This window comes from Lygodium microphyllum, chromosome 9, assembly GCF_053477565.2.
Source record: "Lygodium microphyllum isolate KBCC chromosome 9, Lygodium_microphyllum_v1.1.10, whole genome shotgun sequence".
Taxonomy (NCBI): domain Eukaryota; kingdom Viridiplantae; phylum Streptophyta; class Polypodiopsida; order Schizaeales; family Lygodiaceae; genus Lygodium; species Lygodium microphyllum.
Genome location: NC_141143.1, coordinates 75,385,446 through 75,405,397, shown reverse-complemented (window position 1 = coordinate 75,405,397; position 19,952 = coordinate 75,385,446). Strand labels below are relative to the sequence as shown.

Sequence of the window (19,952 nt, the reverse complement as noted above, 5' to 3'; positions counted from 1 at the left end):
AGTGTTTTTAATTACCTAATTACCTACCACTTTAGGTTCAACATATAAAAACAGCTTTTTTGAATTATCCCTTGATACAAATTCGTTACACAACTTTAATTCATGACACAAAAACAGAGTAAAGCAATTCTTTTTTAATAGTTCCTTTTAGAAAAAAATGTTTTTTGTTCGAAGGTATTATTCTCTCCAAGTTTCATTTTCCAAGTAGTATTGGAACTTCTAGGACACAGAGTGTAAATTGAAGGGTAGTTGATAGTTTGTAAGAGCCTAAGGAGTTTATGACCAGAGCCCCCTGGTATCCTCACCTCCTCTTACCGACTAGAGTTCCCTATGACAAGACCTTTCATGTTATGATTGGTCTATACTCATTAACGTGAAACAAAGGAAAAAACCCCTTGGAGTAGGTTTTATTCACGCTGGCCTTGGGGAGGTCTAGTGCCATTAAGAACATTGTCTCAGTTGGCATTCTGTGCTCGTCGGTATATTGACTCAGTCGGCGATCTGTACTCAATCATCTATCTTTTAGCTTGATGATTTTAGGAAAGATTAGTACCTAACTTACAATTACAAATATATTATTTTGAATGCATTACTTTTAACAAATTGATTTCCAAGAAAAATCCTTTCTTTCTAAACATAATAACATCAAGCCAAAATTAGTCTAAGTGGCAAAATTAGCGTAAAAGGAAAAATTAGCTTAAGTGGCAATACCTTCGAATAGTCTTCCAGGATTTTCCTTTGGGATCTAGTTGGATTGAATCTAAACAATAATTTTATTCTTGAGAATAACCCCTTTCGAGTATTGTGGATCCTTGCTTGCAATAAAAGAAAATCTTGGTTAGTTTAATTACGAATGATATTCTTTGGCGATTTTATCTCAAGGTCTCTTATATATCTAGGGTTAGCATCCATGATTACCCATCAGAGGTTTCGTTCTATCAACACATAAAAAATATTAAATCTTTTAGGGATACACAGTACATTCCTTGTACTTGCTTAGGTTCATCTTATACAGATCCAAGTTATCCCTTGGAATTTGCGGTTAAGAATTCTCTAAAAAAGATTATATGTCGGAATTGAGAAAAATCTTATTTTACTAATGTAGCTTTTGTTACCCGTTTATGGAATGGTAGCCTGTTAGCTGCCTTAATTATAAAATATAGTACATGGGGATCCATGACGGGTGCTTGGTTGATAGTATTTGCAGCGTCGTTTGTAACCCCAGTACTCATCATTCTGTTTGTAGTGATTGTGTCCGCACCATTATTGGCAGCTCTTGCCTCCGGGACCTTTGTAGCTTTCTTCTTCGGGGCCATGGTCTTTAATTGCAAGATTGAAAAGGGGATTTTTGGCGAAGGAGCTTGGGGGTAATTAGATTGACGAAATTTAGATTGATGGGGGAAGGCGATCACCAAGAATTTAGAAAAATCGAGGAGCGTCTTGATTCCACAGAGAAATGGGATAGAAGGGATGGTGAATTTGATTTCAAGAATTCGCGAAATATCCTTATTGTCTTTGTGATGAGGGTTCCCGTCCTCACGCTTCTCTTGCCTCACTTCCTTTGGCTCTATACTCTTGAGAAGAGTCTCTCCTCTCTTGCTCGGACTGCCCTCAATGGCTCCCAATGCCTCGTATTTATAGCTAAATTGAAGAAGAAGGGTTGTGGCCAAGAAGAAGAGCTCTTTATGGAGGGTATCTTGGCAAATCAACAATCTAGAAGCTTTCAAGATACAATTTGATGTTGGCGATTTGATCTTTGTCAAGGCCTAGAGAGGTTGCCAAAGATGCCATGATTGATTCGCCTGGCTCTCGAATGATCTTGCTTCAATCCAAGCCTCTCGTCGAACTGAGAAGAGGGGGAGATTGCTGGAGTTAACTGCTGAATTATTGAAGGTGAATTCAGGTTTTTTGATCCAGAATTAAGGATGCCAAAATTAGGGGGTTCATGGCGCCGTTTTTTCAATAAAAAAGGGGGGCGGTGGCCTGTTTGCGACGTTTTTTTCTTCTCCTTTATTTTCAAGCTCTTTAAGCTTTAAAGCTTAAAGCTTTGTGATCTATTTTACTTGCCAAGTTTAAAATGTGTTTGGTCAAATTTGACTTATGGCCCATGACTCTTGTTCATGCGGTAACTTCCGTGATGGATGGCTACAGTCCTTGTCAATCCGAGAAAATGTCGGGTTACGATCCTGAGATCATTTTGCTCAAGATCTTCTCTTTTTAATGATTTAGAGTTCTTTGAGTCTCGGTGGCTTGTTCGCGATGTTTTCTTCTTCTTCTTGTTTATTTTCAAGCTCTTTAAGCTTTAAAGCTTAAAGCTTTGTGATCTATTTTACTTGCCAAGTTTAAAATGTGTTTGGTTAAATTCGACTTATGGCCCATGACTCTTGTTCACGCGGTAACTTCCTTGACGGATGGCTATAGTCCTTGTCAATCCGAGAAAATGTCTGGTTACGATCCTGGGGTCATTTTGCTCGAGATCTTCTCTTTTTAATGATTTAGAGTTCTTCAAGTTCATTTTGCGAGAAGTTGGGAAGATTTGAAATTAGAGTTCTTCAAGTTTATTTTGCGATGGGCAAACGGACGAGTTGTGGACGCAGGTTCGAAACGACGCAGGGAGAGGCAAGCGTTGACGTCTAGGCGGTAGGAGCTGGATGAGTAGCTGATGAGGCAGGCACTGGCAGGGTGAGAGTTGCCTGGCGAGTGCAGGACAAAGTGCTGCAGGACAAGGCACTGGTCGAGCTGCTACAGTCGTGTCGAATCCGACGGGCAGAGTAGGAGCTCCCATAGGCTGAGCGGAGCTGAGCTGAACGGAACCTCGGCTGAATAGAGCCAATGTTGCTCTGATACCAAATGTGAGAGTGGAGGTCAGGATCGAAGCTCAGCATAGAAAACAGTAGACAGTAGAGAGTGAAGCACGACACCCAATGCAATAGACTGAAAGAGTGTAAACTGAAAGTACAAGGTACAACCCTTAAACCTTAGGGTTGTAGGGGGGTGTTCACACCTGAACGCGGTAAGTGCCTGTAAGTGTGTGTCATAAGCACATACAAAATAATACCATAAGTCTAGGGGGAAAAACCTCTACTGAGAGTAAAAAGTGCCCTAGTGTCCTACTGATCACCGAGACTCCGATGTGAGCGTAGGCGTAAGTTAGGCGTGAGTGAAATACCCAACAGTACCCCCCCGCTCGTCCCACCCAGCAGGATCACAGGCCTCCACCCCCACCACCCATCACTGAGGCATCACAACCCACCCCACTCAAGACCCCCTAGCCCCCATGCCCACCCCCTCCTCATGGATTGCTCCCCGACCCTATCCCATAGCCTCCCCCTTCTGGGGCCACTCGCCCCTCCCACACCCGCCTCATACTTCCGATCACCCCACCATCCCTCACTCTTTCTCTTCCCCACTATCTCGCCTGTTGATCAGCCCCCTTGATCCTCACCTAGTACATGTGACTCCCCCCTTTCTCTCCTTCCCCCCCGGCCCATCTCCTCCCCGCATAGCCGCTAGCTCATCTGGCCTAGTTGCTCATCACACTTTTCCTCAACAGGCGCAGTTGCTCCCACATGAATTTTTCCGTAGTGGTCCGTGGTCCTATTTGAGAGTTGCGGAGTGCGGAGAGTTTTCACTAGCTCTGGAGGTGGATCTTCATGGTCCGCAGGTCGAGGAGCGGCAAGATCCATTTACTAGCACCACCAGATGGACTAAACTATGCTTTCTTTTTTCAAGCCTCTCATTCAAGAGTGGACGATGACATAGATAGAGGAGGAAGTGAGGGGCGAGGTTACAAACCACAACTCCCAATAGGGGTGAAGGAGAGTTAGCACTCTTCTCCCAGCAGTGGCCAAGGTGCATGATTGACATTAACTGATGGGCTGGAGGCGAGATCCCACATCTGAGCATTATTTTTCAAGCCCCTTCCCAATGGAGCTCACCGATGGATGTGATCGAGTGGCCCCTTGCACAGGCTGCCCACTTCTACCAATGCACAGAGTCATGCCTCTCAGCCTGGTTGGTAGACGTCCTGGTGGTACCGCATGGAGCATCCATTACCCCCATGGTCTGCTCGAGAGCCACCATGGGGGAATGGAGTTCACTCTCCAAGCCTGTGGCCAAGTGCATTTGTGTGCCCCATAGCTCTTCTTCTTCATCAACAGCTTCCACACCGAACATATGCCTGTTTGGTCAATCACAGGTTTCCCCATGAGTCTAAACCTAGCATCCTTGAACATGAACAACCTCCACTATAGTGGGTCAGGTGGTTCCAGGAAATTGATTGTTCCACAGGAGCTACAGTCTACCCTTGTCGAACGGATTGGCATCTTACTTCTTTTGGAGCACAAGCTCACCCCCTCCCAAGCCCATTAGGTAGGGAGGTACTTCTAGGCAGCTCACACACCTACTGGGAGTACTCCATCGGTGCCCACGGAAGGAGTGGAGGAGTATGCACCTCTATTGGCCTGAGCCTTACTGCTTGTGTGTGAGACCACATGACGATTGTGGTAGGGAGGGTCTAATGGATCAGATTGGATTTAGGGGACTCATGCCTTGGAGTCCTCAATGTCTAGGCTCCTATTGAGGTTAGGGCATGTAGCAGGTTTTGGATGGAGATTGCAACAGGACTTCCAGAGCTGGAGTCTTGGATTGTTGAAGGAGACTTCAACAACGTGGAGGCCTTAGAGGACTAGCAGGGCAAAGGTAGAGATTACGAAGGTATGGGCAGGGGAGGAGCAGGAGGCATGAGAGGTCTTCTTCCTCGCAGTAGGAGCACGTGATGCTTGGCGAGACCCAGCTTTTCACAGGAGGGAGAGGTCGTTGGACTTCTCTTGGGGATACAGGCGACTGGGCGGATTTCTTTTGGAGCGGTTGGACCGGTTCTATGTGGGAGAGTGGGGGTGCTCTCGAAGAGGCCATGTAGGGTAGTTGGTTGGCACCACTTTGTCTGATCACTGCTCCGTTCTTCTCACACTTGATGCTCCAGCTTTAGCCCTTGATATGTGATCATGTTGGATCCTTGACTCGATCTATAGGAGGGAGGAGGTGAGGAGGCAGATTGAGCAACTCTAGGGAGTGGGCGACGGGGGACCAGATCGCAGAGGAGGTTGCAAAGGTCTTAGCCGAGTTGAGCAGGATTTTCTAGGAGGTAGCCCTATAGGCCAAGCAATAGAGTTGGGAGGAGGAGAGAGCACTCCGGCGATACCTAGCAGCCACTCAGAAACTACTCCAAGAGGCACCAAGGGATCCCACTCTCCACATACAGGAGGTGTGCACACGGGTAGCCCTCACCGGTCTTGAGGACAGGCGCTCTGAGTCTCCTTCCGTACCTTAGTAGCCTTTTGCGTGCGGAAGGGGGACATGATATGTAGAGAGTTTGTTCACGTGCATCAGCCTCGCACCTCAGGAGATCAGATTCGTAGCCTCCATGATCAGTACGTGAGGATTCGCTCTAGTCGAAATGAGGTGATGGAGATTGCCAATGCCTTCTACAGACGTCAACTGCAAAACCAATGGGCTGCTGTACATATACTTCCTTATGAAGTTCCCCATGTAAAAATGTAGTTTTAATATCCGACTGATGCACAGTCCATCCATAATGAGCAACCAAAGCAACCACAGACTTGATGGTTGTCATGCGGGAAGTAGGAGCAAATGTTTCCTCACAGTCAATGCCTTGCTTCTGTGCATAGCCTTTAGCTACAAGCCTTGCCTTGTATTTGACAATGGATCCATCTGCATTCCGTTTCAACTTGTAGACCCATTTTGTTCCAATGGCTTTCTTCCCAAATGGCAAAGACACCAAATCCCATGTTTGATTCCTAGTGATAGAATCCAATTCAGCTTGCATTGCTGCCATCCAATGTACACTCTGTTGTGCATCCTCAAAACATTCAAGCTCCTCTTCATCAAGGGTGCTTGCTGCCATAACAAACTCCATGGTATGTGCAGTATCATGCATACGAGCTTGCCTTCTAGTACGACTAGCCATGGGTGCATCCAGATGACTATCTTTCATAGTCTGTAAATATCATCTAGGCATTTGTCTTGCCTCCTGACTGTGCATAAGCTCTTGCTGAATTTCAGTTTCAGCACTTTGCTGAATATTCAGATCAGCCAATGGCTGATTTTCTGCATTTTCCAAAGGAGTAGCTGGCTGAACATTGAGTTCACTTGCTGAAACTCCAGCTAAATCACCAAATGTAATGGGCAACATCCCTTCAAATACATCACGGGCAGCCTGATATGTATCTAAACCAGCTAGGGACAATTCTGATTTTTCATCAAATAGTACATCCCTACTGACAAACACCTTTTTACAAACAGGATCATAGAGTTTGTAGCCTTTGCTCTCACTACTATATCCCATAAAAATGCATTTGACAGCCTTGTTATCCAAACTTTTTCTTGAGTACCTTTGGAATATGTGCATATGCAAGGCAGCCAAAGGTACGAAAGTATCCAACAGAAGGTTTTCGGCTGTTCCAAGCCTCAAAAGGTGTGATTTTTTGCAAAGCTTTGGTGGGGCATCTGTTCAAAACATGGCAAGCACACATGACAGCTTCCATCCAAAAACTGTGAGGCAAGCTCTTTGCCTTCAGCATACATCTAGCCATTTCCATGAGTGACCGATTCTTCCTCTCTACAATCCCATTCTGCTGTGGAGTATAAGCAGTAGTGTACTGATGGACAATGCCCCTCTGCTTCATAAAAGAATTCAGCATAGCGGACATGTATTACCCCCCTCGGTCCGAATGGAGAGTCTTGATTTTAAAACCAGATTGGTTTTCAACAAGTGTAATAAAAGCCAAGAATGTATCATACACTTCTGACTTTTTGTTTAAGGAGTAGACCCAGTAAAATTGAGTAAAGTTATCAATAAATGTCACAAAATAGTAACATCTTCCCAATGACTTTGTCTGTATAGACCCAGATACATCTGAATGCACTAATTGCAACCTGGCTGTTGCTCTAAAAGCAACATCACGGGGAAACAAAAAACAATGCATTTTTTCCAAAGTACATCCTTCGCACAAGTGCTCAGGAGGTCTCTCTAGTAGAGGTAATCCATCTAGCATCTGCGTACGTTGTAAGAGCATCAAGCTGCCAAAGTTCACATGCCCCATTCTAGCATGCCATAACTTTATCTGTATCATAGTAGGAGTAAGAGTGGATGCCAAGTACACTGATTGATCAACTGAAAGAGCATCCAACTCGTATAACCCATGACGTAAAGTGCCTGTCAAGAACAAAGTCATGTGTTCTTTGTCTCTTACTATGCATCTGTCATCATCAAATTTGACATGCAATCCACAACGTGCCAAAGAAGAAATAGAGAGCAAATTCTTCTTTAAGCCTGGCACAAATAAAGCATCATGTAGGCGGAGAATAGAGCCATCAATGGCTGTGAGCACAATCTCCCCCATACCTCGAATAGGGTATGATTCATTGTTGGCACACTGTACAGACTTGCCAATTGGAGCTGCATGAACAGATGCAAATAAATCTCTGCGAGATGTAATATGCCTAGAAGCACCACTGTCAAAAAACCAAGTGCCGCATCCTTAGTAGAGCTAAATGCTCGATCAGCCCAAGAAGTGTCATAATTTCATGTGTAAAAGTAATAGTCCCTGTCTGCAACAAAGGACGCGGACTCAATAGCAGTGGAAGGAGCATCAGAAACAGACATTCCTGACTCCTTCTTCTCCTTGGCAATTCGCTTCTTGCACTCAACGGTGTAGTGGCTTGGCTTCTTGCAATAATGGCATTTGTCCTTTTTGGCTTGTGTGCCCCCTTTATTTTTACTTGCTTGTGATGTGCCAGAAGTCCTAGAACTCTGCGGAGCATTTTTTACTTGGCTGCCTTTGCCCTTCTGTCTAGCCATAAAAGCCTGCTCAGAGGCTATAGCATCCACACCACTATTTCTTCTTGTTTGCTCCTCTAGAAGCAAACTGACTAATTGAAGAAAAGTGATTGGCTGCACGGCAATCTTCATGGTGAGGTTTAAGGCCGTATGAAAAGCCAAGTACGAAGGAGGTAATGAGTTCAAAGTGGTAGATATTATATGTGCATCCGAATAGTATTCATCAGCATTCATGAGTTGCTCTCGCAAGTCTTGAATTTTGTTTAAGTGATCCTGAATAGAATCACCTTCATCCATTTTCAATGTCTCTATCTCTTTCTTTAAGAAAGAGATGCAAGTTTCATGCTTGCCTATAAACATTTTCTCCAAAGTTAGCCAAGCTTCTCGTGAAGAAGCTGCTGAACGAATGTGGGGGATGATTGACTGCCAAACTGCCAATGCAATCAGCGACAAAGCCTATGCATCTTGTGTATCCCATGCCTTTTGAGTTGCTGCTCTTTGGGGAAGTGGCTGAAGTGGAGCAGGCTGAGGTGCCCGTTGTGCACGTCCTCTTAGAGGAGGAGTAGTTTGAGCCACAACTCTAAGTCTAGCTTCTTCTCCACTGAAATAATCCCAAAGATTTTTTGTCACAAGTACATTCTTCATCATGAAGGACCGAAGGGAATAGTTATTTCCATCCAATTTATCCTCCTCTGATACATAGATGAAGACATCTCCTCCTTCATTTGCCATGATTATCAATTACCAAAAAAAAAGAGTAAAAGAGCAATGTCGAAGCAGGACCACACTGGAAATCTGAAAATTTTCAGAAATTGCAGAAAATAACTTTCTGCAATTAGTGTACAGAGGTGCACTCTGTTAAAACTGTCTGTAATGCATGCAATCCAAGGTGCAACCAATGTTCAGCAACACTGTACCAGTAAAATCCCCAAAATTTCTTGCCTCAAATGTGTTCAGAATAGTCTTTCTGTGACTGTAGTTGCAGTACATATACCAATGTCCTCAAAAAACATAAAAGCCTCAAAATGTTTGATAAATTTGGCTAGAAATTTGCATCCAATGTATCCCAAATATGTTTTTGAATGCTGTGCCTACTGCATAGAAACCCTAGCTTCCAGAAATCTATGCTGGAATTAAAAAATAAAAAAAAAAGACATTTACTACAAAAATTACAGGTTGACTGGCGCAGAGTCCTCCGGCAGGTATTAGGCAGGTACAGTCAGTGCTTTAGACGGGCTATCTACGACTGACGTGGCAAGGCGTGCAGCAGCTGACGGGGTGGGCAGTAGGCAACGTGATTGATAAGCGGGGCGTGCAGCTGCGGGTGGGTGACGTCGACTTTGGTGGGGCGTGCAGCAGTTGACGTGGGGTTTGGCTGGGCACGGTAGGCATAGGGGCGCAGTCGACTGACGAAGGGAAGGCGTCAGGCGGTACTGTTGGCGGACACTGGCAGGACGTTTTGCTGGCAAGAGCAGTAGAGGGCGGGCACTGGTCATAGGCAATGCCCTGGTCACAGTCAGAAAGGTAGTCAAGTTGATGGAGGTGCAGACTGATTGAGCAAGAGCAGGGTAGCTCCAGAGCTGACAGTGGATAGGGGGCAGATCTAGTACTGACTGGGGACTCATGTAGGCTAAGCAGAGCTGAGCTGAACAAAGCGTGAATTGAACAGAGCCAATGCTCTGATACCAAATGTGAGAGAGGAAGACAGGATCGAAGCTTAGTATAGAAAACAATAAACAGTGTGAGAGTGAAGCACGACACCCAATGCATTAAACTGAAAGAGTGTAAACTCAAAGTACAAGGTACAACCCTTAAACCTTAGGGTTGTAGGGGGTGTTTACACCCGAACACAGTAAGTGTCCGTAAGTGTGTGTTATAAGCATATACGAAATAATACCATAAGTTTGGGGGAAAAAACCTCTCCTACCGAGAGTAAAAAGTGCCCCAGTGTCCTACTGATCACCGACACCCCTATGTGAGCGTAGGCATAAGTGAGGCGTGAGTGAAATACCCAACAGATTGGTGGTCGACTTTGCTCATGCTTCCAGACATTATTCATGACACCTAGACAGGTTTTGTATAGGATAGGAGCATCCTAGACAATGCCTTGACTTTCTTCGAAGCAATCGAGTAGGCTTAGCACAGTGGTCAAGGATTCGATGTACTCATGGATTTTGAGAAGACCTAGGACAAGGTTGAATGGGACTTCTTAGAGGGCACCATGGCGAGGTTGGGCTTTCCCTAGGCATGGATCTATGGGGTTTCTACACTTAACAGATTGGCCACTAGCAGGGTTCTCATAGGTGGCAGGAGGGGGAAGGAGTTTCGGCTAGAGAGATCTGTCCGGCAAGGCTACCCTCTTGCGCCGTATCTGTTCTACCCTTTGTGGAGGTAATATCCTACTTCCTCCACTCACGTGTGAGCGGGCTACGTGGCCTGTGACTTCCAGTGAGGGAGAACACTGAGCTGCTGGACTTAAGAGTATGCAGATGATACCGCTCTTTATGTAGAGGATGATGACAAGATGTTGGAGAGAGTGAGAATAGCTTTGGAGGTATTTTGCATTGTAGCTGGAGCGAAAATCAACTGGCGAAAATCAGTTGGTTTTCTTACAGATTTGGACTCTAGCATGGAGTGGGTGTCCACTTGGGGTTCAGATGGGTGAGCAGGGACATACCGTACGATATCTAGGGTTGTAGGTGGGACTTGACATCACTTCGGCCCAACAGTTTCTTCTAGTTCTCAATTCTATTAGGCGGAAACTGACCTATTGGGGCACTGTCCTTCTTTCCTTAGCAGGCCAAGCCCTGGTGGTCAACGAGGTCCTAGCGACGGCTTGGTACATCACCTCTTGTTGGTGCTTCTCCTCGTCTTGTGTGGTTCAACTTCCCCATCTAGTGCATAATTTTCTCTGGGTTGGCTCAGACGGTTCTAGGGATTCTTGGGCCAAAGTGGTGTGGGCGACTATCATTTGGCATCGGTTTGAGGGAGGGCTTGGGATCATCGACTGAGAGTTCCAGCGCTTGGCCCTTTTGGGCAAGCTAGTGGTCCATGGTCTCACACCAGGTGGGCAGACCTAGAAGGTCCTTCTGCAGGAGGGCCTCCAGGAGTGTAGACCGAGGCTTGGCGGTGGTTGGAGGTCATCCTTGAGATAGATCTTCATGGCTGCCCAAATCACACCACCCAGATCTTCCTTCCTACCCATTTTACTTCGAGTGTAGCAGGGCCTTCGCAAGGCCCTAGTTTAGAGGCCCCTAGGATGCTAGGAGGAGATAGACCGCCAGTCAGTGGGTTGGAACCCCCAGGTTAGAGTTTGGGACGAGATACAGATTGGTTAGCGCCCCCACATCGAGTGGACTGGGTGGGAGGCTGGCCTTGCTCGTACTATCAGGACGTGGTGGGAGGTGTACAGGATGGCGGATGAGGAGGTGTTGCAGCGGACATCATATTGTCAACGAGAGGAGTTGAGGTGAGGAGGGAGATTGACTCAGCGATTCGTCAAGAGTGGCTAGACCCTCCGATTCGAGAGCTGGTGGAGCTTGGTGAGGTGTGGGCTGCTAGATTCTCACCGAGAGGTATTCCCTTACAGGTGGTAGGTAGAGTGGGTGGTGCCCCCTACGGGACTTTCTTCATTGTGCAGGATGGGGGGCGTTTGGTCCTTGAGAGAGGTAGTAGGATGAGGAGATTATTGTCCTTCCTTGGAGGAGGATTCGTGTGGTTGGACTCCAAGGGAAGACCTGGCGACTAGACCCTTATGTGCCCCGAGAGGAGTCTCAAGAGTGGTGCCTTTGGATATGGGAGAGTAGGCCACTTGATGAGCTGGAGTGGGACCCTGGAGAGACCCTAAAGAGTAGTTATGGCCGGCCACTGTTGTAACCAAGAAGCCATTGAGATTCTTGGAGTACGTAGCTAGGATTGGTACACATGTACTGATGCGGGAGGACATGGATTGGGCGCCTTCGCGTAGCAGATATTGGGCAGAGCACAACATCATGGATGCCTTTCGTCGGACTTTTTGGCATTGCCTGTGGGACAACTGGAGGCCGAGGAGGATGTCGTATTTCCTTTGGCTTTTGGCACATGGAGATTTGGCTGTTGGGAGTTGGTTGGCTGAGATGCAATAGGATGGAGGTTGTAAGTGCTGCCCACAACAACACTTGGAAACTCCAAAGCACTACCTTTGGTCTTACAAGGTGGCACAACTCATGTTAAGAGAAGCTTGTTGTATTCTTTGCCGTGTGGCACCTAGCCTTGGATGTATCTCGTGGGGGGATTTTTGTTGGTAGGTAGGCAGTTAGCTAGGTCCGTCACCTTTTGTCTGAGGCCGGGATGCAGGACACGATTTTTCTCATCGAGGCTAGGTCTTGTGTAGTGGTCGGCTTGGAGGCTTTACCCAATTGCCAAGTATTGGAGCCCACAGCAGAGCGCTCAGAGGTATGGGAAATCATAGGAAGTGTTACAGGATGGCACATTGGGAAGGTACATTGTCAGGTTATTTTTGGCAGGGAGTGCCTTTCAATATATGCAACTTTGGCAGAGCTTTGAACCTCCATCATCCACTCCCTCCGCGGCCGATGGGACCAGGTGGAGGGCGAGTCTTGAGCTCATCAGGAGCTCTGTCTTCACTTTCTACTCACTTGGGGTGGCCATGACCTGTTCTTCATGATACAGGTGGGTAGTCCTAGATGGTGATACACCCCCCCTCCATGGCTTCTTGTCCCCATCCCCCCTAGACTGCCTTGAGCGGCTTGTATACATGATGGATTTGTGATTTGCATCAGCTCGAGCTAGTTTGTTGAGCATGTGCACTTCGTTGTAATCAGCCTTTTGAGTAATATAATTAGCCACATTTTACTTGCAAAAAAAAGGAAATCTTTGTGTGGTGTTGAGAACCATGGAAAGAAGGAAGAAGGAGCATCCCAACTAGAAGAGTTAGGGAGAAGTAGTCATCATGGTAGCATCAAGAGATGCCTCAAGACCTGCCTCCAAAGACAAAGCCTCCATGCGGATAGAAGAACAAGACTCAAAGGAGGATGAAACCACAAAGGAATGGCTAATAACTCATGTCCTCAACCCAAGGACCTGTGCAAACATGCAATGTTAGGCCTTAAATACAAAACCCAACATGTAAGTACTAGAGAAGATCAGAATCCAAATAGCAGTGCTTCATATTGAGATGCTTTGGTGCTAAACAAAGAAAAGTAATGCAAAGCGAATGATAAAAGAAAGATTATAATGAACAAGTAATTTAGTAAATGAAGGTACCTAGCAGAAGACAAAAGAGAAAGCCCTAAAACTAAGTAGCCAAAGGGACATTTTAGTCTATGGACCTCACTCATTCGTCTGAGGAGCTGAGAGTAATAAGTAATGCTAGCCTCCTGTACCTAAATAGATCTAGAAGTTGCTAGCCTAAAGGTGAGGCCACCGCCGAATGTGTCCTTCAACAAGACTTTGCCAAAGAAACTCGTGGCAAGGTGGAAAAGTACATGTAAGTGGGGGTGCACTAGGCCTTCAAATAGTGGCGAGAAGTGCTTGTGGTGAGAAATGTATGGTGTAAGTGTGGCAAACTAATCACTCAAACCTTCAAGAGTCCTAGAAGGGAGAGGTGTAGGGGGTTCTCCATATGCCACATGTGTGGCAATGTGCCACTAAAGTGGGTGGGAACTTGGAGGAGCAAGATCAATAGGTGCAACAGGCGGAGTACACTTGGTAACTGGTTAAATGTTTAGAGTACTCCATGTGTACGCAGTTGCAACCTATCATGAAGATGATTTAGGTGAGGGACCTAGGTCTTGTGGAGATATGCTAGGTTTTGCAAAAGAAAACACCAAGTGTACAACCATGATTGAAACATAGGGAACTCAAACACAAATGCAAAACACACAAACACAACATTAAAACACAAAATGCATGATGCAAAATCAAACACAAACACAAACAGAGAGGAAATATAAATTTTAAGTGAATGAATGAATGCTGTAAATGAAGGAAAGAGTGTACAAGTTGCTGAAGGGTAGAGTTGTTGAATAGCTAGTTGCTCGTTGAAGCGGGCTGAGGGAGGTGTTGATGTATGATGTCCACCGGAGATAGTTCCTGAGTATTATAACCACTAGTTGAAGCTATGATGAGACTGAAAGTGGAAGGGCAGTAGCCTAGAGACCAAAACACAACAACATCTAGAGCTAGATTTGGTAAATGCAACAATGTAACCATGTGAAGATGATGGTAGCTGATTACTGGCAGCAGTCATGATGGGCTGGATAGCTAGTGGAGGGAAAGCTGATGATTGAAACTTGCGAGGCAAGGGATAGGCTGAATGGTGGGCAGCCTCTCTATTTATAGATGCAGAAGGATCCTCCCAAATTAGGGTTTTTCTCAGGGGACAGAGAAACTATCTAGGACCATGTACTATTTGATGGGACATTTGGTAATTTGCATGTTTTGGGGCTGTTTTAAAGAGCTAATCACTTTGTAATGCAGTTTTAGCTCAACACCCCCTTTGAGGCCCAAATCTGGGACCAAGAATAGACTAGAAGAAAAACTTAAGTCCATTTTCACCCCAAATGCATCCCACCCCAAAGTAGCAAGGGTATCCGACAAAGGGTGCATGTTGGCTACACACTGGTCTCCCAAGACTATAGAGGCAACGGTTATCTTACCAAGGGAGCCTAGGCAATCACCTAGAGAGGCCAAGGCATTGGACAAAAGGTGCTCATCAGCTGCTCAGTGGCCTATTAGGACCTGCAAAAATAGATGGAACCACATTGAGCTCTTTTTTTTTTAAATTTTTGGGAGAAGATATGGTTTATGGCCTATCAAGTAACTGTGTCCCAAGTGGAGAATGAAAAGGGATGGTTAGATCCACCATGTCACAAAATAGGTAAGCTATCTCGATCACTCGTCCTCAGTGAAGAAGTATGAACGTGTGATGGTAAGGTGGTGAAAGAACCGTTGGTGGAAACAGCTGAGGATTTTCTTAGGGGTGCTCTACACAATGAGATGCTTAGAGTAATGCTACATGATGAGAATGCGCATGCAATAGGTCCAACTTGGATAGTGTTTCTCATGGAGAAATTGTTAACGTGCCCAAGCACCCTTTTACAAAGATGATGATCATGCAATGCAAAGAGCAGGTACAACAGGAAGGAATGCTGATGTTGTAGACAAATGCAAACCTATAGAATACTAGTGAAGGGTAGAAACCCCTTCTCAACCATGGATGTTGATGCTAAAGGAAGAAGAGGAACTTGATGTTGGTTTTGGTGCAGTGCCAAGAACCATGATGAATTTGATGATGAAGATGAAGTTAGACCCATCTCTTCTTAGTCGGAATGGCCAAAGGAGAATGAACCATCTGGATACGTGGAGCATGCTTGTACTTCATCTCGGGAGATGGCTCTTGTGTTGACCAAGTGGCATAGGCAAGCCCAAATCTCAACCTTGGACAATAGCTCCATCTTAGTTGAAAAATGCCAAGATAGTAGTCCACCATGCAAATAGATTGAATGTATGGAGGAAGACTTGACCCTCCCCAATTGGAAGAGCAGTTAAAAGTCAGCCACCAAAGCAGTCGGGATGTGTTCGTACTTGATCTTGGGAGAGGGCTCCCATGTTGACCAAATGCCATAGGCATGCATGAAACTCCACCTTGGACGATGGCTCCCATGGCAGCCAAGAGTGCAAAGCCATAACCACTAGAGTAGTGATCCACATGTCATGAAAACTAAACAAACTAGTAGTGTAGGAAACAATGGCTAAATAATAAACACCTCAACTGAAAGGAAAGAAAGATAGATAGAGTGTTGATGCTGAGTGTGGAGTAGGGCTGGGAACTGAAAGTATCCACCATGCATTCCTGAAGTGTACACTGTGGATCCATGTGTGTGTGTGGGCTTAGGCATAGGCATGGTAAACTGTTTGTGTAGCCCAAGGAGGGTGGATAGGCACTGAGGCAAAGGATGAAAATCCAATGTTAGAGGGGCCCATGGAGTGTGAAGGAGCACCATAAGCAAAGGATAGATATCTGTGTCTAAGTGGCTAGTGGAATGTGTGGAGGCACGCCATTAGTAGAGGATGGATATCCTTGTGTGTGAGCGACTGTACATGCATGTCTAGGGGGAGTGACGGGGATACTCCACACAGCCATCCCAAGATAGATAAGTTTGCTCACTTGTAGGTGTGTGTAAGGTATAGTGTGTGGAAGTACCAGGGTGTAGATTGGCATTTCATCTACAGCTATTTAACATCTGGAACTAGGATTGGAAATAGAAGATCCTAATCCTATTTAACTAAAAGGGAAAATGCACTAGGAGTGGAGATAGAAGATCCTAATCCTATTATACTAAATGAAAGTGTAGAATTTAAACCTAAGCCATTAAAAGCAAAGCAAAGAAAATCTACATCTTCAGGGGATGGGAGGGGTTTGTGATTGATTAACACCGACGACATGCTCAAATGAAGTAGAAGGTAATCTGACAGGTACACTATGGACGATTCGTCTGCCTCTAGTGCCTCCTCTATGGACATTAACCTCTATGCCAACCCAGCTCACGACCTGCTTCCCTACAGCCTTTCATCATTGTGCTGCCTTCCTTTTGGATGTCCCACCTCTTGCTCTTTTCTGTCATGCATCCCTCCTTTTTCCTTTTCTCTTCTCCATCTTGCCAACTTGATCTCATCTCCTTCATTTTGCTTCTTTCCTTCGCCTCACTGCCTCCTTTTCCCATCTTGCCTACGCCTTGTTGGGTTTTGGCCTTGGCAGGCTTGAACTTGGTGTTTGACATCTATTAGTTGCAAAGGTGTTTTATATTACACACTACTGGTTTCACATGCAGGACAAACATTTTGTGAGCTTCGAGGACCGCGCATAGCAACAAAGAACACCCATGGTACAGGTTGCACTCTGGCTTCATCTATTGCTGCAGCTATGGCAAAAGGCATGGAAGTCCCTCAGGCTGTGCAGGTGTACATTTGTTATTCTTCTGCAGTTGAGCTAGTTAGCTACTTATTTTGGTCAAGATTACCTTATTTTATCTAAAATTTCAGTGTGAACATAATTTTGTGCCAGGCAGCAAAACACTATGTTCAAGAGGCATTGCAAGAAAGTGTCAAACTGTCAATTGGCAAAGGGCCACATGGTCCGCTTGATCATTTATTCAGGCCCACTGGATGGCAAAGAGGGGCATCACAGAAGCATTTTAAAGCTAGTGATCTGCTCTTCTATGCTGTGACAGATTCAAACATGAATAAAAGGTGGGGACGGTCCACGTCTACAGCAGTGAAAGCAGCTATAGAAGGAGGTGTTACAATGATTCAGCTGAGGTTTGTCCTGACAAATTGTGCTTTATGGTTTTTTCCCTTTCTGAAAAGCAGACTGTAATTAAGATAGACACAGTAACAATTCACAGCCAAGAGCTGTGAAAATCAAGGACTATTGCAACCTACTTTGAAGCACTGTGCTTTCTGGTATTCCTGTGTACTATGAACATCGTCTTCCATAATTAATTGCCTATTTTACATTAGAAGGCTGAAAAATGTTTCCCCTTTCCTGGCATGGTTCGCAGGGAAAAAGATGCCGAGTCAGGGGATTTTCTGAAGGTATGTCAAGAAGCATAGTTTATGATTCAGTCTGACTGCCCATGAAATAAGCCAAGTATCTTAGCATCAGCCATTGCATGAAGATGTTTGTCAATCCAGTTTTCATGACCTTACACCGTTGGATAGTTATTCACTCTGCTTGACTGATTCAAGGAAGCACTGTCATGCGTGGAAGTCGCGAGAGAGAGCGGAGTACCCATTGTAATCAATGATCAGCTGGATATAGCTATGGCGAGCGATGCAGATGGAGTGCATTTGGGGCAAACTGATCTTCCTGTAAGCACTGCAAGGTCTCTGCTAGGTCCTGGCAAGATCATTGGAGCATCGTGCAAAACAGTGGAGCAGGCGCAGAAAGCATTCCAGGATGGGGCAGATTATGTGGGCTGTGGAGGTGTGTATCCAACTACTACAAAAAAGAACAACAGAACCATAGGACTGCAGGGATTGCACAGAGTGTGTGAGGGAAGCCCACTTCCTGTGGTTGCAATTGGGGGTATAAATGCCTCAAATGTTGAAGATGTCTTCCACACGAGGCCAGCAAACTTGCACGGGGTGGCAGTTGTTTCTGCCCTGTTTGACAAGCCCGATGTGCTCAAAGAGGCACGCGAGTTATCCACGATTCTTTCCATAGCTGTGAGGGCAAGACCTCACAAGCTGTAGTTTTGGTTTGGAAAATGCCAATCAACTCCCTCCATGGCCTTCTTGGAGAACAGCAGTCATTCATGCTCACAGAAATATCATCTTTGCAAGCCGTCTTCCCCTGATTTGTAGAGTCAGAACTTAGCATGCAATCCATTGATACAGGCGTTTTAAGATCGATGGTCACTTCAATTTGGCTTTGCCAAGCGGCTGCTAAGGGAGCCCTTTCTCGAGCATATGAATTATGCCATCGGCCTAGTTTAGTATAACATTCTGCTTTTAATAATTGAGATGATTGTTCTATTTTAAAAGAATTGTGCATCGGGCAGATCGTCATCCACCTCTATCGTAGCTTTTTATTTGGTGTGGCTATTCTTTTAATGTTTCTCTTCTTTCCTCACAACCACAAATATTTAAATTCAAGAAATAATTATGATCATTATGTTATGTGTTCCATTGCGCATGGCTTATTAACACGACGAAACAAGGCTTCATGCTTCGCAAACAATGTGAATGGTGTAGCTAACAAATAGTAAATTCACTTTTATAGCATACATCATCCCTAGTCCTTCCTACTTGTGGTTCAATCATTCACCTTTGTGTATGTAAGTTACTGGCTTGCAAAGCTTACCAAGAAGTCCATATTATGTTTGCCAAGTAAGCATAAAACCGCTCCTATTGGTACTTTTGATGTGCACATGGAATGTGATTGTCTATTGGAGACTCATGAATTGGTGTGACGATTAGAGTTCACATTTCTCTTGGGCTTCCTAGCATTCTTTGTTCGGGCAAGTATTATGAGCAACTTGTCTAGGGGGTTTATAGTGATTGCGTAGCTTATTGCAAATCTTGTAATTTGTTTTAGGAAATGCTTAACATTTTTGAGTTAATAGAGATGGTAGTTCGACAGCTTGAAAGGTTTAGCATAGGTAAAGCCTTACTATCACATGCATCTAATGCTTAATTTAAGAACCCCTTATGTGTAATTTTGTAATAAATGAAATATATGACTTTTCTATTCAACTCATAAATATCCCTATTAAGTGATGTCCGGGTGTCAAAATTATGTAAAAATGAAAGTTTAAAATTTATGTATGGTAAATTGAAGGGATATACTTATATCTATTTATAATTGAACCTTGCTTATATCATTCATCAACACCATGTGTTATGATACAACCTAGTGTAACCCAATACTTCGGGAACTAGTTTGAACTTGACTAGGCGTTTTCGATAAGACTTCATGTATAGATGTGCACAAACATGTCGTATTTTTGTGATATAGGCTTAAAAATGTGCAAATGATGTGATGAAAAGTAGTCAATGCATTGGTGAATTGAAATGGTGTAACCATGTATGTGAAAACTCCCCTTTCTATGTCAAAGTTTGTCTTGTGACTTGTTATATGTAGGTGGACTTAAAATTTTAGAAGCCACTTAAATATTAATAAATATAAGGGAGAATAGGAAAAGGAAAGCTTCCACAAGCAAGTGCGTGCTCGCGCGCGCGAGCATGCACACGCGCGCACACACACACACACACACACACACACACACACACTCTCTCTCTCTCTCTCTCTCTCTCTCTCTCTCTCTCTCTCTCTCAAGCTGTGGTGGAAGCAAGGGGGGGAAGATAGAGATGTAGTGGCTCTCAAAGTGCACACACAAAAATGAGATTCTATCCATGGGCTTTATGACTATCCACAACCATTTCTGCCTCTCTTGTTTGCTCCATTTACCTATTTATAATGCTTGCAAGCCTTCACAAATTCCCCATAGTGTATTTTAGTTGCATCTACTAAGTTGTGAACTCAATTAAACTTCACTAGCTTTCCCATAGATTAAGATACTTATAC

At 44.8% G+C, this 19,952-nt stretch overlaps 1 protein-coding gene across 7 annotated transcripts in view; it reads left to right on the top strand.

Moving 5' to 3' along the window:
• Nucleotides 1-18,477, top strand: part of LOC148031192 (putative thiamine biosynthetic bifunctional enzyme, chloroplastic) — a 123,661-nt gene extending 105,184 nt beyond the window's left edge. For 4 of the 7 annotated variants that reach the window (XM_087684723.1, XM_087684728.1, XM_087684727.1 and 1 more), the window contains 4 exons: nt 16,696-16,823; nt 16,929-17,182; nt 17,425-17,458; nt 17,612-18,475. In XM_087684723.1, the coding sequence (XP_087540849.1) occupies nt 16,696-16,823; nt 16,929-17,182; nt 17,425-17,458; nt 17,612-18,118 (923 nt within the window). In that variant the 3' untranslated portion in view covers nt 18,119-18,475. Of the gene's footprint in view, nt 1-16,695; nt 16,824-16,928; nt 17,183-17,424; nt 17,459-17,611 lie in introns of all 7 variants that reach the window. The other 3 variants (XM_087684726.1, XM_087684722.1, XM_087684724.1) reach the window with 2 other exon arrangements.
• Nucleotides 18,478-19,952: the final 1,475 nt, after the last annotated feature.